We start from the raw sequence: 16,234 nt of genomic DNA, 5'->3' as shown, positions 1-16,234 counted from the left end.
AACGAAAATTCCCGCCCACTTTTCCTTTTCAAAGGCGATTTTAGGCTGTTTTTATTGAGGGACTTTTCTTCTCCCCTCCTCAGGCGCAGGAATCGCCCGGAAAAAGAGAAGCGGGCGGGCCCGTAGGAAGCGGGCGGGCCCGTAGGAAGCGGGAGAGATGGGATGGGGTGGGAAGAGGGCCATTGGGGGAAGAGAAGCGCCGAGCGATGACGTGCGTAGCGCGCCGAACTGCCGCGGCAAGGTGGTGGGCGAGCAGAGGCTGGTGGCGCGAGCTTCGGAACCAGCGGGAGGCGCGTGCGCCGGACTGAGAACGCCCGTGAAGGCGCGGCGGCTTCACCGGTAAGTGAGGGAGGGGAGAGGACGAGGACACGCCTGGCTGTATCCGCCCCGTCCCTCCTTCCCGTCCGGTTCGGATGCGAGCCAGCGAAGGCCCCGCACCCTGAGGCGGCGGGCGGCCTGTCGGGACTGAAATGAGCCGAAGGAGCAGTCCTCGGCCGCTAGTTGTGAACGGGCTCGAGTCCTGAAATATGGATGGACTTGGGCGCTCCTGAGGGAAGACCAGAGGCCCTATGGAAATTTTTATTTTCTCACTAAGAGATGCTTTGTCTAATCGATGCTCTCTTTTCTTTCTCATGCCCCGAAGCCTTGGCTAGCAAACATTTAACTGTCCTATGACTGGACGTCTCGCCAAAGCGTAGCACCCACAAAGGTCTCGCTTCTCCTAGAACACGAGGAAAAGCTGGTAGAACTCTTTCTCGGTAACCGATACCCCAAGAAATTGTTCCCTTCCTTAAAAGAAGGAATTCATAAAACTTGAGTTATAATGGAAAAGGCAATTGCAGTAGGGCACTCCACTCAGTCAAGTAATTTAAAGCAGGGGTCTCCAACCTTGACAACTTTAAGACTTGTGGACTTCAACTTCCAGAATTCCTCAGCCTTAAAAGTTGCCAAGGTTGGTGACCCCTGATTTAAATATAAATAATTCATTCTTATGAACCCCAATCCTCTTCTCCCTTAAGTTTCTTCTTCTTCTTTGTGCCTTTTAAGTTTAAGAGACTCAAACCAAGCAGGCTTCCATGTTTTGAAATGATATAAAATGTAATCTTTTAAAGAAAAAATAATAATTATGCAGAATGATTATGGGTGATGCTTATGGATTCTGCTGTTTTTGTACAGGGCGCGTATTTTAGTACAGTATATTTTCAACCTTTCACTTCTTATTCTTTAAGAGTGTCTGGATCCTCCCAACAGTAGAAACAACTCTCCAGAAAGTACTCTTATACCCATACAAGTGTTCTGTTATAATTTTTTTATAAATTAGTCTAATTAAGACAGCATGGTAAAATTTCAGTCCTGTGTATGTTTACAGAGGTGAAACTCCTGAATTCTGAACAGGCTTGAACTGAAATTTGAGTGTGTTCTAAAGAATTCCAGAACTCCCCCTGCTTCCTACGTGTTTTCTAGAAAAATAACATAATGCCCTTTTGCTTGAATAAACAAAAATGAGATGGATGAGGTAGCTTCTGAAACACTGGAGGAAAGGAGGAGCCCTTGGGTCATTCTTGACAGTGCCAAGTGATAAATTTGGTGAGGAATCTAATTAAATGCATCAGTTACTTGCTGCAACTTTTTCCTCTTCTTATTTATCCTCTGGAAAGATGCTCTCCCAACATTTCCTTGATTGATCCATTATAGATAGGAATTCTTGGCTTCACAAGTTACACTTCAGCTCCTATACCTGAGGTGGCATGTATAAAAGTCCAAGATGGAAGCAATCACTAAATGAACAGCATATGGAAAGAAACGAGATTAATGGGAAACAGAAGACTGGTTTAGCAGATCTTTGTGGCATTGAAACAGTTTCACATCACTTTTTCCACATGTGTTGAGAAGTGCCAACAGGAAGAAATTTAAATGGATTTGCCTAGCATATATTTATACTGCTAATATATACCATTAGTGGGTATTTGATAATTATTACCTATTGAGAAATACTGCTTTAAAGTGTGATAATTGGGGATCTATGCACTCAGATATACAGTACTTAAGAATATATAAAACTTTTAATTTGAATCATCACAGATTCCTCTTATCCATGTGCTCTTTTTCTCCCCTCTTCTGATATTTTTGTGTTCAGCTGCTGTTGATTTTCTGGAACGTTTTATTTCTAGAAGGCTCAGTAAGTCTTCTAATATGAAGCTGGCTTCCAGCCATCCAATAAACTAAATGCAAGGACATTTAACATAGACAAAATAATACATTGCCCAACATGTAATTATTTTAGGGGATTTATTGCTAAAATGGGATGATGGCCACTAACTTTGATGGTTTTAAAAGGGGATCATATAAATGCATAAGGGGAACTATCTCAGTCTTACCTTCAACCTAGACTCCCAAATATCAGTTGCAGAGCAATAATGGTGAAAGAAGGGTATGTCCCTGTCTTCAGCTTTCAGGTACTTCACAGACATTTGGTTGGCCTTTTAGAGAGACAAGATTTTGAACTAAAGTTGTTCTTGACTTGATTTGTCCTCCTAATCTTTAAATATCCTTATTTGTTGTTGTTGTTGTTGTTGTTTCTGAGTTGTTGTTTCTGAGTTTAGTGTTGTTTTAGGAACAAAGAGTGCAGTCTGAAAATTAGCAAAATGCAAGATAGACTCAATATCTTTCTTTCTTTATTATTCAGGTTTTTTTTAACATGCTATTTCAATTTATTATAAAAATCAATCTTCCTTCTACTTGCAGTATAAGCATGCATAAAAGATTGCATACATTTTCAGAAAGTTTAATTCTGTAAATGTGTCTTTTATTAAGTCAGGGCTAGGATAGTTTTATTTACTTACTGTTTTTAGTTGGGATTATATTGAAGGTTTTTTTATGCTAATGAGTAATTGGCATTCTGTTATTTCTGTTTTGTGAAAATATTGCATTAACTCTTTTAAAAGTATTGCAATTTTTCCCATATATTTTCAGCTATTAGCTGGTTATTTTATATCATTTGTCACATTTATCTAAGAGCTTGTTGGCATGGGGACTAATATTGAACATAGCAAATCAGTACTATGCTTTTGCTGGACCTTGAAACATAATTTAAAATTGTATTTATTTAATGGGTGGCCATTATGGTTACAGTTCATATGTTTATATTTTCAGTATTTGAAGTCACTGATACCTAGAGTGTGAGTATGAGAGAGTATTGGAAGAATGGATAAAGTTTTTTAACCAGTGGTTCATTTATATAATGCCAGATTACATTGCATTATACATGGCCAAACGCAGTATTTTCAGTACTGTATTATGTAAGATAAGTCCAGTAATACGCAAATTCTTGATTGTGAGCTGTACTTTTTTATGAGGTTTATTGCTAATAATTGTTGTAGAAGTTTTTTAATTTTTTGTAAATTTGAATGTCCCTAATTCTCATTTAGTAAATACTTAAATGAAAAAGCAATAGGACCTCTTAGGAAAGCTAACAATCTATTTTAAAAAATGTTTTGGATAGATTTTCATGGATCTCCATAGTGCCAGTAACGTTGTTCTTCAAGTCTTGACCCAAGCTACTAGTCAAGATACTTCTGTATTAAAACCAGCAGAGGAACAACTGAAACAGTGGGAGACACAACCAGGTTTCTATTCAATTTTGTTGGTAAGTTAAAACAATGCAGTCAAATTTGTTCAAGTTCCTTTTAATAATCATCTTTTTTATTTACCTTTTCGCTGTTTTCCTATAAGGAATATATATTTTGTATCTATCATAGCAGTTCCTAAATATAGAGAACAGATGTGATGTTATTATGGGAACATTGGTAATTTGTTTCTTATAATTTAAAAAACTTAATGTGTTCATTGTTTGAACTTTACTACCAAATATATATGATTGTGTTGTCTGTTTTGATGAACATTGATGAATGCTGCCCCAATTTAAAAAAACTTCAGTAAAATGAACAAACTGTTATGGATTTTTTTATTTATTCAATTTATATATAATAATCAGCTCCTTTAAATTAAAGGATTTAGGATATCCTTAGACCAGGAAGTGCATGCCTTTTGATGGTTGAAAGTGAATTATGTGAAGAAAATACATAATTTTTCCTAGAGATATCACCAAGTAATAATAAATATTTTAATAAATTCAGTATAAAGTACATCCCAGTAACTTTGTGCAGTTGATCACATTTTAAATATATTGATCAACTATGCAAATGAATTATAACTAAGCTAAATATTCATCTAGATGGATGCATATCCATCTTGTTCTTTCAAACAAAAAGTGCTATTTTTCTTATGAGTGCCGCCTGCTACAGTTAATGCAATGTGTAAATATAATACAAGAAACTGACCAACTGTCATTATCACTTTGAAATAAGAATACAGAACAACCTCTATAGCATTCAAACAGTATTTTCAGTACTGTATTATGTAAGATAAGTCCAGTAATACGCAAATTCTTGATTGTGAGCTGTACTTTTTTATGAGGTTTATTGCTAATAATTGTTGTAGAAGTTTTTTAATTTTTTGTAAATTTGAATGTCCCTAATTCTCATTTAGTAAATACTTAAATGAAAAAGCAATAGGACCTCTTAGGAAAGCTAACAATCTATTTTAAAAAATGTTTTGGATAGATTTTCATGGATCTCCATAGTGCCAGTAACGTTGTTCTTCAAGTCTTGACCCAAGCTACTAGTCAAGATACTTCTGTATTAAAACCAGCAGAGGAACAACTGAAACAGTGGGAGACACAACCAGGTTTCTATTCAATTTTGTTGGTAAGTTAAAACAATGCAGTCAAATTTGTTCAAGTTCCTTTTAATAATCATCTTTTTTATTTACCTTTTCGCTGTTTTCCTATAAGGAATATATATTTTGTATCTATCATAGCAGTTCCTAAATATAGAGAACAGATGTGATGTTATTATGGGAACATTGGTAATTTGTTTCTTATAATTTAAAAAACTTAATGTGTTCATTGTTTGAACTTTACTACCAAATATATATGATTGTGTTGTCTGTTTTGATGAACATTGATGAATGCTGCCCCAATTTAAAAAAAAAAACTTCAGTAAAATGAACAAACTGTTATGGATTTTTTTATTTATTCAATTTATATATAATAATCAGCTCCTTTAAATTAAAGGATTTAGGATATCCTTAGACCAGGAAGTGCATGCCTTTTGATGGTTGAAAGTGAATTATGTGAAGAAAATACACATAATTTTTCCTAGAGATATCACCAAGTAATAATAAATATTTTAATAAATTCAGTATAAAGTACATCCCAGTAACTTTGTGCAGTTGATCACATTTTAAATATATTGATCAACTATGCAAATGAATTATAACTAAGCTAAATATTCATCTAGATGGATGCATATCCATCTTGTTCTTTCAAACAAAAAGTGCTATTTTTCTTATGAGTGCCGCCTGCTACAGTTAATGCAATGTGTAAATATAATACAAGAAACTGACCAACTGTCATTATCACTTTGAAATAAGAATACAGAACAACCTCTATAGCATTCAAACAGTATTCATAATTAAATCAGTATGCTGAAATATTCTGAATTGAACTGACATTGAATTAAATCCACAGATCATAACTAAATATGTGAATTAGGAAATTATATGGAAATAATATGGAAAATATTCTTTGAATATATAATCTCTCTACAACTATTTAAAGCAGCAATATCTTTTCCTGAGATTAAGTTTTCCTCCAGTAATTGCCTAATAATCCTGGGAAAGAGAGATGGTTTTAAGATTTACAGACAGATGTTTGTGCCTTGCATATGTCAACATTTTCTTGGGAATCAAAGGCAGTAATGTGAATTTTAAGCCTATGCTATATATCTTATTAGACCAACACTTATAGCATTTTCTAAACTGTACAGTTCTCTATGTACATCATCCACTACCACAAAATTTGGGAATATAGGTTCTTGCAACTTTGTATAATACCTAAGAAACACCGTATATACTGTATTACTGTTATACTAAACTCTTTGTTTGTTACAGAACATATTCACTAACCACAGTTTGGATATAAATGTGAGGTGGCTGGCTGTTCTATACTTCAAAAATGGAATTGACCGCTATTGGAGACGAATGGCAGTGCAGTAAGGAATACCTTTTTAATCTTCTCTGTAATCCCTGCAGGTGTACTTTTAAAAATAATTTCCTGACTTGAAGCAAGCAGTGGCAGCAATCCATTACCTAGATAACCATGATTTCAGAAACCAAATTTCTACCTTCAACATAATTTGTGTACTCAGTAGTTCATGAATGAAGGCAAATATATGCATCCTAGGATAATGTTGCAGGATCGAATCTGAGTTGGTCACCCAAACCAGAGGTTTGCTCTTCCAAGCTTTCAGACTCGTGCTGGAGCCCATTCTCAAGGAACTTCTCAATCTCCAGGATGTGAGAACAGCCAAGTGCACACATCCTGTAGATTAAGAAATTCCCTGAGGATGGACTGTCGCATGAGTCTGAAAGCTTGGAAGAACAAACCTCTTGTCCCAGTGACTGTATTGAATCCTGCAATCAGTAGTCGACTTACAGTCTTCTTTTTTTTCAGTGAAAGAAAAGATCAGAAGACCCATTGAGCTCCAAGCTGTGAGCTTTTTTCTTAGATCTTCAAGGTTATTATGATATGATAGTAGTTGTTTTCAGTATCATCTGTGTCCACATATATAAACAGAAAGGGATATATGTTTGGGTTATTCTGCCACACTCCTGATCCCTGCATCTAGCAGGGAGACTAAATAACTGATCACTATAAATGTATTTCAGGTCCTCATTGCAAAAAGTTAAAAATTAATTTGCTCCTTTTGTATTTTTGCCCAGTTTATTTTATTTATTTTTTTATTTTTATTTGCATTTATATCCCGCCCTTCTCCGAAGACTCAGGGCGGCTTACACTATGTTAGCAATAGTCTTCATCTTAGTTGTATATTTATATACAAAGTCAACTTATTGCCCCCAACAATCTGGGTCCTCATTTTACCTACCTTATAAAGGATGGAAGGCTGAGTCAACCTTGGGCCTGGTGGGACTAGAACCTGCAGTAATTGCAAGCAGCTGTGTTAATAACAGACTGTCTTACCAGTCTGAGCCACAGAGGCCCCAGTTCATCCTCTGTATTTCAGATACATTGTCTGTTCTTCTCATCCGCTTTATCATTTTTTTAAAGCTCTCATTTGTTACTCTTAAACCTTTTAAAATGCAAGTTAAATTAAAATAATAACAATATAGTGGAAAAATTATCAGCCTCTTTTTTAAGATAATTACTGTGAATGTTAACTGTTTTTCTTTTTAATTTAGTTTATTTTGATTCTGATTACCCTGTTTCTCCCAAAATAAGACATCCCCTGGCAATAAGGCCTACCGCTTATTTCAGAGTTCCAAAAAATATAAGACAGGATCTTATTTTCAGGGAAACACGTTAGTAATATTTTAATTAATTTATTTCAGGTTTTAATGAACTTCACAGACAATGTCAAAATTTTCAAATCATTTAGTAATAAGGAAAATAAATAATAAGACAGCCATTGAATCTAATTTCTGTTATCCTCTAGATGTCAGCATTGCAACACATGAATTTTATAAAATAACAATCATTTTTAATACTCACTTCATTTATGTTTAAAGCACATTAGAAAACATTGTCCCTGTTTATATTTGTAATATTAATTCATCTTTTTCACTATTTTTTATCTTGTTACACATTTTGTCAGTTGAATAAATGTTCTCATTGCCTAAAAGGTGACAAATCTGAAAATTTTTCACAAATATAGCAGTTGTGTGAAATCCTGAGAAATATAAGCTAGAAGGGAATCTGTTTTTACAATAACATACAGTAAGAGATATCTGTTACCTTATTTTCAAGTTATCTGAAACTGTTAATAAAACATAGACAAGTATTACACTAAGAAGGAGAAATAGTTTTTGAATCTAGATCTGTGTTTTTAGTAATGGAACTTTTAATCAGACCACTATTCTTTGCGCTTATTTGGAACCTAATGAGCAAAAGGTTGATTAAATCAAGATTTTGAATTTATCTTGAATTTATATGTTTGGATTCTAATATCCTCCTACACACTCTTTACTTAAATATGTTATATAAAGAAAGTTATTGTAAGCCCCCCCCCCCAGTTCAGCATTATCACAATTTTGAACAGTCACTGAATGAGGATTACCTTTATAGTTCAAAATACATTACTTTATAGTTCAAAATATTTAAAGTGTTGCATTATTGTTACTGATCATAGAAACCTCTCTATAAAGTTTGCATGGTCATTTCTAATATAGGCTTTAATTTTCCAATAAACAGTGCTCTGTCAGAAGAAGAGAAATCTACTCTACGTGCAGGACTTATTGCTAATTTCAATGAACCAGTAAATCAGGTTAGTGATTATATGAAAATTTGATCTATTGATGCTTTTTTGAGACTGTATTTTTGTGAAAAAATATTTAAAAATTAAATGGGTTCAATCTTACATGTCAATTAAACTAAGGTCAAGTCACAATGTACATTTCTTTTATAAGTTTTATGTATTATTTTATGTATGATTTCTAATAACGATAGTTGTGTATGCACTTTTGTAACAGGTGTGACATCGTTAAAGTGACCATTTGCCTTCATTTGTGATCATAAATCCTTTATTATAAAGGACAGTTGATTATTTCATATTTATTTAATTAATTATTTCCTTGGTTTAGCTCTTGAATTTTCCTTTGTAAAGCATGAACAATTTTAATCATTATGAACAATTTAGATTTATCTCTTCTTTAAGTTTTTCCTTTGTTTTTTTCCAAAATGATAATCACAGTAGATAAGGGTGTACTTAGCCATACTCAGAATTACTTGGCCATTTTGGAATTAGCTGTTCTGAGAATGTGCTATGAAGTATGGAAGAAATTTTGAGTATAACCATTTCAATCTCAAAATAATTGCTTGTCACAATCTTGTGATACCTTAAAAATTTGTTAGTACTAAAAAATTCCTAGAATGAAACTGTTCTTCCACTTTGCATTGTATATTTATAGTCTAATGAAAATGTTTTTTTAAAAAATAATCATAGTAGGATTATATTTGATAAAAGATGGGCAAGGAAATTATTTTGTTTAATCATTTAATTGGCCCTCCACCCAGTAATAATATCAGCATTGATTGGAAGGAACCTTTCAGGAATTTAGTGTAAAAATGTTGTTCTAACATTTGAAAAATCTGAAAACTTTCTAATACTGAGATTCTAATTCTGAGATTTTTCACTCCTCTGCCACCAACTATACCAATCCTATAATTATTTGGAGACACAAAACCCCTATCTCTCTCTCTCTCTCTCTCACTCACTCTCTCTCTCTCTCTCTCTCTCTCTCTCTCTCTCTCCCTCCCCTCCTCCACAGAAACATTGCTCATTAAAATGTTGTAGTAACATTTTCTTTCATCAAAGTTATTTCATCAAAATTAATAGTACTTTATAAAAAGTAGAATTTCTTTGCCAAGTACACTTTCCATAGAAATGTACACTATCCTTCTCTGTCTTTCTCTACATATACAGTATTTTTCTAGTTGTCTCTTATTTTCTCTTATTTTTGATATGTAGATCATAAATTTCACTGTCAAAGTAAACATTAGAAAATATTTTAACCGCGTAGTGTGCATTTTATATGCCGTCTCCCCACCCCTGGGACATTAATCTACAGTCAAAATAGTGCCATCTGCATATAAGAGAATAGATGACATGGAAAAGGTCCTAAGGCTTATGATTGTACAAAAATATTTTAGAAAAATAGAGTAATTACAAATGCAGTTGCAGCTGTGCTCAGTAGTCATGGAAAATTATTTCACTATTTTGGGGAGAAACTGTTGAAAAAGAAAATAGTATTTTGTATAGATTGGCTTGGAAAAATGAGTGAGATCGTTCCATACTACACTATTTTCTTTCTGAGTCTATTTGTGTTAACTGTTTTGTTTAGATCTTACAGCCTTAATCCTGTGTTTATTTTTTTCTACAATGTATGACACAACATTGCTGAATTTTCAATAGGTGTGATTCTGTTTTGATTATAGCTCAGTATGCCTGATATCTTAATGTTGAATATTTTGTTTGACTATCTTTGCAGATTGCCACACAAATTTCTGTACTGATTGCAAAAGTTGCTAGGCTTGATTGTCCTAGACAGTGGCCAGAACTTATTCCTATCCTTGTAGAATCTGTTAAAATTGAAGATGACCTTCGCCAACATAGAGCTTTACTTACCTTCTATCACGTTACAAAGACTTTAGCATCTAAACGGCTTGCTGCAGATAGAAAACTTTTCTATGATGTAAGTATGAAACTGCTTTATTAGATATATTGTTTCATTGCTAAAGGTGAACATAATTCAAGAGTTCAAATGCCCCTCTCTGGAATACAATGATTAGGACCCTTAGGGTTAGTTTTTAACCTTGAACTGGTTCTGTTTCTAATTCCATTTAGCCATTTTAATCTGGAAATGTTTTTTGTGAGATCAGAGCAGCTTTGCTTCAAAATTGAATGTAAAAAGAATGTAATTTGAAGCTAAAAATAATTCATATTAAAAACATTTTACACATTTCTGCTTATTTTTTCTGTTCTTCAAGATAGATCAAAAACCTAGTGCTGAAATCTTCAAATTTAAAATATTTTTAAAAAATGATGAGGCACATTGACAAAATCTGTCATTCTTAGTTAGGATGACTTCATTTTTATTTTAGTTATTTATTAGATTTATGTGCTGCCTATCTCATCTAAAGGTGGCATTTAGAAATCATGATAATATGTTCCAGAGATATCAAACTGTAGACAATCCCAGCAAATGATGATTTTTGAGGTTAAGATTTTAGGTTCGTTTAAGAATCTTCCTTTTTGAGGGGAATGACAAATCTGGTTTCTTGGTTCAGGTATTTTATATCAACTAGCATTTCAATTTTCTGATTTGTTTTAACTTGGCAAATATTTTTGGATGCCGAGAGAATAGGAAAAGATACTATAATGTGGCAGATAAATTCAGATCAATTGGATTTGGATCTAAGATTGCGCCACCGAAGGCTGCCTTGGTGAAATGCTCTCTAATGGTTTCTTTATTTTTAATTATTCTCTGCAACTCACTTTGGATTTCTTACTCACAAGACCATCTGCTAAGAATTAAGCAACGTTTCTTTAAGGAGCAAGCAGCTTTCTGTGATCTCAAACACCACCACCCCCCATCTTTACAAACACGGAGGAGATTCTAACACAGGAAGAAGCAATTTCCCCAGAGCTATGGATTATCAAGAAAACCAAACGAAGGAAACAGAGACGAGGAAAAAGGGTGGGAATTTTAAACAAGCTAAGGAATAGGGGAAATAGCTCTGCTCTGCCTTCGATCTTCCTGACAAATTTACATTCACTTGCTAACAAGATGGATAAAATACTCCTTTTAAACAGATTGAACTCTGATTTTCACAGCGCAGCTGCCCTATGCTTTATTGAAACCTGGTTACATGATGTATTGATGACAACAGCATGCAAATTCCAGGGTTTCAGATACATAGAGCAGATAGAATTGTAGAATCATCAGGTAAAAAGAAGGGAGAAGGCTTATGCTTATATATCAACAACAGCTGGTCTCAGGATATAACTATAATATATAAATTATGTGATGAAAACTTAGAGTCTTTTACTTATCAACTGTAAACCATTTTACTGTTTACGTGAGTTTGCCTCATTTCTAATTCTTGCTGTTTATGTCCCCCCACAAGCCTGTGTAAACAAGGCATTACGAACTCTAGCTGACCAGATTAAGGAGGCTGAAGCCAAATACCCCGATTCACTGGCCATTATTATGGGAGATCTAAACAAAGCAAATTTAAGGAAAGAGCTACCAAAATACTTTCAGCATGTCAATTGTCCCACTAGAGGCAAGAATACTTTAGACCATTTCTACACAATACTAAAAGATGCTTATCGGTCCTTACCTCGAGCAGCTGTGGGACAATGGATCATTGCATGATTCACCTTGTACCTGCTTACAGGCAAAGACTTAAAACCACAAAACCAACAATTAAATCAGTAAAGACCTGGACTGAGGAGGCAAAGTTAAAGCTACAGGCCTGCCTTGACTGCACTTGAATGTTTTTTAAGGTACCTCTACAGACTTAGATGAACTTACATATACTGTAACATCATATGTCAGCTTCTTTGAAGACCTATGTGTACCGACCAGGAACTTGTGAATATACAGTAACAACAAACCTTGGTTCACAGCTAAACTTAAGCAGCTTGTTGTGTTTGTTAGTGGCAAAGTCATGTCCAACCCATCGCGACCCCATGGACAACATTCCTCCAGGCCTTCCTGTCCTCTACCATCCTCTGGAGTCCATTTAAGCTCAACTTAAGCAGCCATGTTATTCCAAAGAGGAAGCTTACAGAAAAGGTGATAAAATGCTGTACAATCAGGTCAGAAATGTATTAAGGGAGATCAGAGCAGCAAAAAGAAGCTACTCTGAAAAGCTAAAGAATCAGTTCTGAACAAATAAACCAGCAAATGTGGAAAACTCTTAAAAATATCACCAGCTACAGCAAACCTCCTTCCCATGCTGAAGGAAATCAACAACTGGCAGATGATCTGAACGTGTTTACTGCAGGTTTGAAAGGAAACTACAGCCACCTATCATTCCTATCACCCATCTCCCCCCACTTATGACTGTATGACTGTAACCTTGTTGCTGGTATTCTTAAGATTTATATTGACTATTTTCCTATGACTGTCATTAAGTGTTGTACCTTATGATTCTTGATGAATGTATCTTTTCTTTTATGTACACCGAGAGTGTATGCACCATAACAAATTCCTTGTGTGTCCAATCACACTTGGCCAATAAAGAATTCTATTTTATTCTAATTGTGAGAAGTACAATATGAAAAAATGAATCCCTGCATTTAGGTTTTGCGTACGAGCTCATGTTGCTGTTTTGATGCTTGGTTGTATCCAATTTAAATTTACTCATTATTAAAATTGCTCTCCTGATTGCACTTATTTAAGAAATGAACAGCTTACTAAATAAGACTTGCTCTGGGTAAATATGCTTGTGTATCCCAACAAACGGATCAAGTTGCTAAGTTAAATTTTCTAAGTTTGTAACAGCTGGATTATATTTAACTTACTAAAATCTATTGCATCTATATTTATTTTAACTGAAGTTTTTTTAAAATTATATTTCTGCAGTTAGCTTCTGGAATTTATAGTTTTACCTGTTCCTTGTGGAATCATCATACAGATACATTCCTTCAACAAATTTGTGTTAGAGATGAAACAACTATGAGTAATTCATTAGAAAGAACTCTCTTATCACTGAAAGGTAATTCACAAAAATGTTATATTTAAAATATAGTATCATTGTAAAATACAATCTCAGGTTTTCATCTTCAGCATAGGACATGCTATCTTGGGGAGGAGATTAGTTTAAAGAATTGATCAATTTCTCAGGTTAAAAAAACACCACCTATTTTTCTTAAATTATCCTTTGATCATCAAAGATAATTCAAAATAGGTGCCTAGTGGTGCAATGATTAAAATGTAGTATTATAGGCTAACTCTGTCCACAGTTTGTAGTTTGATCATGACAGGGCTCGAGGTGGAAGTATATTGCAAAGTATATTGCATATCAGAGATAGGTGGCTGAGGCAGTCCGTTGGGCTGGGAGAGAATGGCTTGAATTGGTGGGTAGTCACTTAATAACTTGTGATTCTCAGTTAATTGTGGCAATGGAGAGTGCTGTGATTATGGTCACTAAGCGATGCAGTCACATGTTCTCTGCTTTGCAACCACATTGCTTCACAATGGAAATTCTGGTCCATTTATAAGTTGAGGACTATATGTAGAAATTTAAATGATAATAATTTTTCCCCCCGAGTGCTTTGGATGCCTGTTGAGTTGTCAAACAAGGATAAATTTGTGAAAGAATTCTATACTTTCTTGTGATAACAAAAACTTTCTGAATTATTAAGATTAATGAATTTTATTTTTTTACTAGTTCTTTCAGGAGTGGGTTGCTACCGGTTCTGACTGGTTCTTAAGAACCGCTGGCAGAAATCTGGCCAAGTTAGCAGAACGGTAACGATCCCCAATTGGCCATGCCCCCAAACCGGTTCCCTTGGCTGAAGAGGTTGTAAAAAAAAAAGGTTTTAAAAGGCTCCTCTGGCGATCCCAGGTGAATTGCCTGAGCACCAGAACCTTTAAAAAACATGTTTTCTACAAGCTCTTCAGCTGAAGCGCTTGTAGGAAAAATCCTTTTAAGAGGTTCTGGGCTGCCACGAAGCAAGCCTCATGGGATCGTCAGAGCTTTTTAAAATCTTTTTTTCCTCTGGCGATCCTAGATGAGTTTCCTGATCCTTACAGGCTTTTAAAATCACTTTTTTACAACCACTTACAACATGGGTCCCCACCCATGCCCACCCAATCGCCCCCTCCCCCACTTACCTATAATGACTGCTCCTTTCGGGCTCACAAAACCATGGTTTCTGCAATCAGTTGCATCAGCTAGCAACTGAATATGCCTATCTAAAATCCATCTGCCTGAATCTGCTAGCAACTGAATCGGCCTGTTTTGTTGGCTGAGGAACTCTGGGAATTGAAGTCCACAAACCTTAAAAGTTACTAAGCTTGGAGACCCCTGATCTAAAAAATATAAATAAAATAAAATAATAAAATAAAATATTTGTGCAGCTTTCTGAGATTTGATGTGTTTCTGTAGTGTTTCACTCTAACTACACAAACATACAAAATCTCACAAAGCTGTATGTGACATTTTGTGTGTGTGTGTGTGTGTGTGTGTGTGAGTCAGTTGTGTTGTGTTGTGTTGTATTGTATGTGTGTAAAGTGTGAAAGTTGGTTTTTGAGCTTTTTGTGGCTGTGTGAAATTCCTGCTTGTTGCAGGGGCCATTTTGGGTGAAGTGCAGCTGCTTTTACATTGTGTGTAAGTCTGTTGTGTTGTGTTGTGTTGTGTGGTTGTAAAGTTTGAAAGTTGGTTTTTAGTACCTCTTATTTTTTTGTATACTTTATTATTTTTATTATTTATTGTTATTGGCCACACCCACCCAGTCACATGACAGCCAAGCCAAGCCATGTCACATGACCATCAAGCCATGCCCACAAAATAAGCCACACCCACAGAACCGGTAGTAAAAAAAATTTAGAACTCACCCCTAAGTTCTTTGTATATAAATTACAATATCTAAAATTGTCCTGACAAATGTTAAAAACTTTGAAGATATTTGATTTTGAAAAATTAAAGTTGTGAGAGAGTGTTGTTTATTACATGATGATCATATTTAGATATTGAAGTTACCCTTCTAAAGACTTTCCTAATGTGAATAAGCAGTATGTTTTGCTAAATTTCTCCTCTCAAACCTGAAGTTTGAGTGAGAATCTAGCTTGTTTCCTTTCCTTGTTCACAATAAGACATAATGATAAAGAATGCTTCATTACAAGCCAATAATTGGGATTTGATGATTAGAATTGTTTATTATTATAGAAATATTGTGTACTATTGAATTTTAAATCAAAAGGCTAATGCATTTTATATTTGCAAGTATATTGAAGAAAATTAGAAGTTTTCCTTTTCTTATTTTTTCCTTTTTCCTTATTTTTTGGATCTTTCCCTTCCTTATTTGTTCCTTTTAAGTTATATTTTGTTGCTGCTTTTTATATTTTACCTGTAGAAATTCAATAAAGTATATTAAAAAATAAAACAAGGCCAATGAATAACATTTGTGATGTACGAAATAAGACTGTTTTAATTTTTCAGTGCTTCGCAAGTTGACTGTTCATGGGTTTGTGGAGCCTCATAAAAACATAGAGGTGATGGTAAGTAAATGCTTATTTTTTGTAAATAAAGTAGCTATTCTAAAAAGGGTAAAATACTGTATATTCTTAGATGTCTAAAGTTGTGTTTGGGCATTATGATAACATCAAACTCATATTATTACAGAGCTTCTGCTTGTATTTTCTTGCTGCACAAGTGGTTAAATCTGGAAGGATTTCTCTTCCTCCCTCTTCCAATGGCTTCTTGAATAAAAATATTGTACAATTCAAATTCTGTCTTGTTAGAAGAAAAGGAAGAGATCTTTCAGGCGTTGGGCCTTTGACCTTTGAACAGTGTGCTAGGAATTGTGTTGCACAATTAGACAGGGAAAAGAACTATATTCTTTGTGTAGTTAATAATTTTCTC

The 16,234-nt window shown here is 34.5% G+C and overlaps 1 protein-coding gene across 6 annotated transcripts in view; it reads left to right on the top strand.

The window, feature by feature from the left end:
• Window positions 1-185: 185 nt before the first annotated feature.
• Window positions 186-16,234, top strand: part of IPO11 (importin 11) — a 65,235-nt gene continuing 49,186 nt past the window's right edge. For 4 of the 6 annotated variants that reach the window (XR_009153513.1, XM_058169675.1, XM_058169674.1 and 1 more), the window contains exons 1-6: window positions 4,608-4,766; window positions 6,013-6,113; window positions 8,330-8,402; window positions 10,126-10,329; window positions 13,231-13,363; window positions 15,812-15,870. Coding sequence is in view for 5 of the 6 variants with exons in the window: in XM_058169675.1 (XP_058025658.1) it covers window positions 4,629-4,766; window positions 6,013-6,113; window positions 8,330-8,402; window positions 10,126-10,329; window positions 13,231-13,363; window positions 15,812-15,870 (708 nt within the window). In the remaining variant the exon portion in view is untranslated. Of the gene's footprint in view, window positions 340-3,502; window positions 3,647-4,607; window positions 4,767-6,012; window positions 6,114-6,574; window positions 6,639-8,329; window positions 8,403-10,125; window positions 10,330-13,230; window positions 13,364-15,811; window positions 15,871-16,234 lie in introns of those variants that run through there. The other 2 variants (XM_058169678.1, XM_058169676.1) reach the window with 2 other exon arrangements.

The sequence above is a fragment of the Ahaetulla prasina genome, chromosome 2, assembly GCF_028640845.1.
Source record: "Ahaetulla prasina isolate Xishuangbanna chromosome 2, ASM2864084v1, whole genome shotgun sequence".
NCBI lineage: Eukaryota > Metazoa > Chordata > Lepidosauria > Squamata > Colubridae > Ahaetulla > Ahaetulla prasina.
Note: the sequence above shows the minus strand (reverse complement) of the source record. Positions and strands in the feature narration are given on the sequence as shown.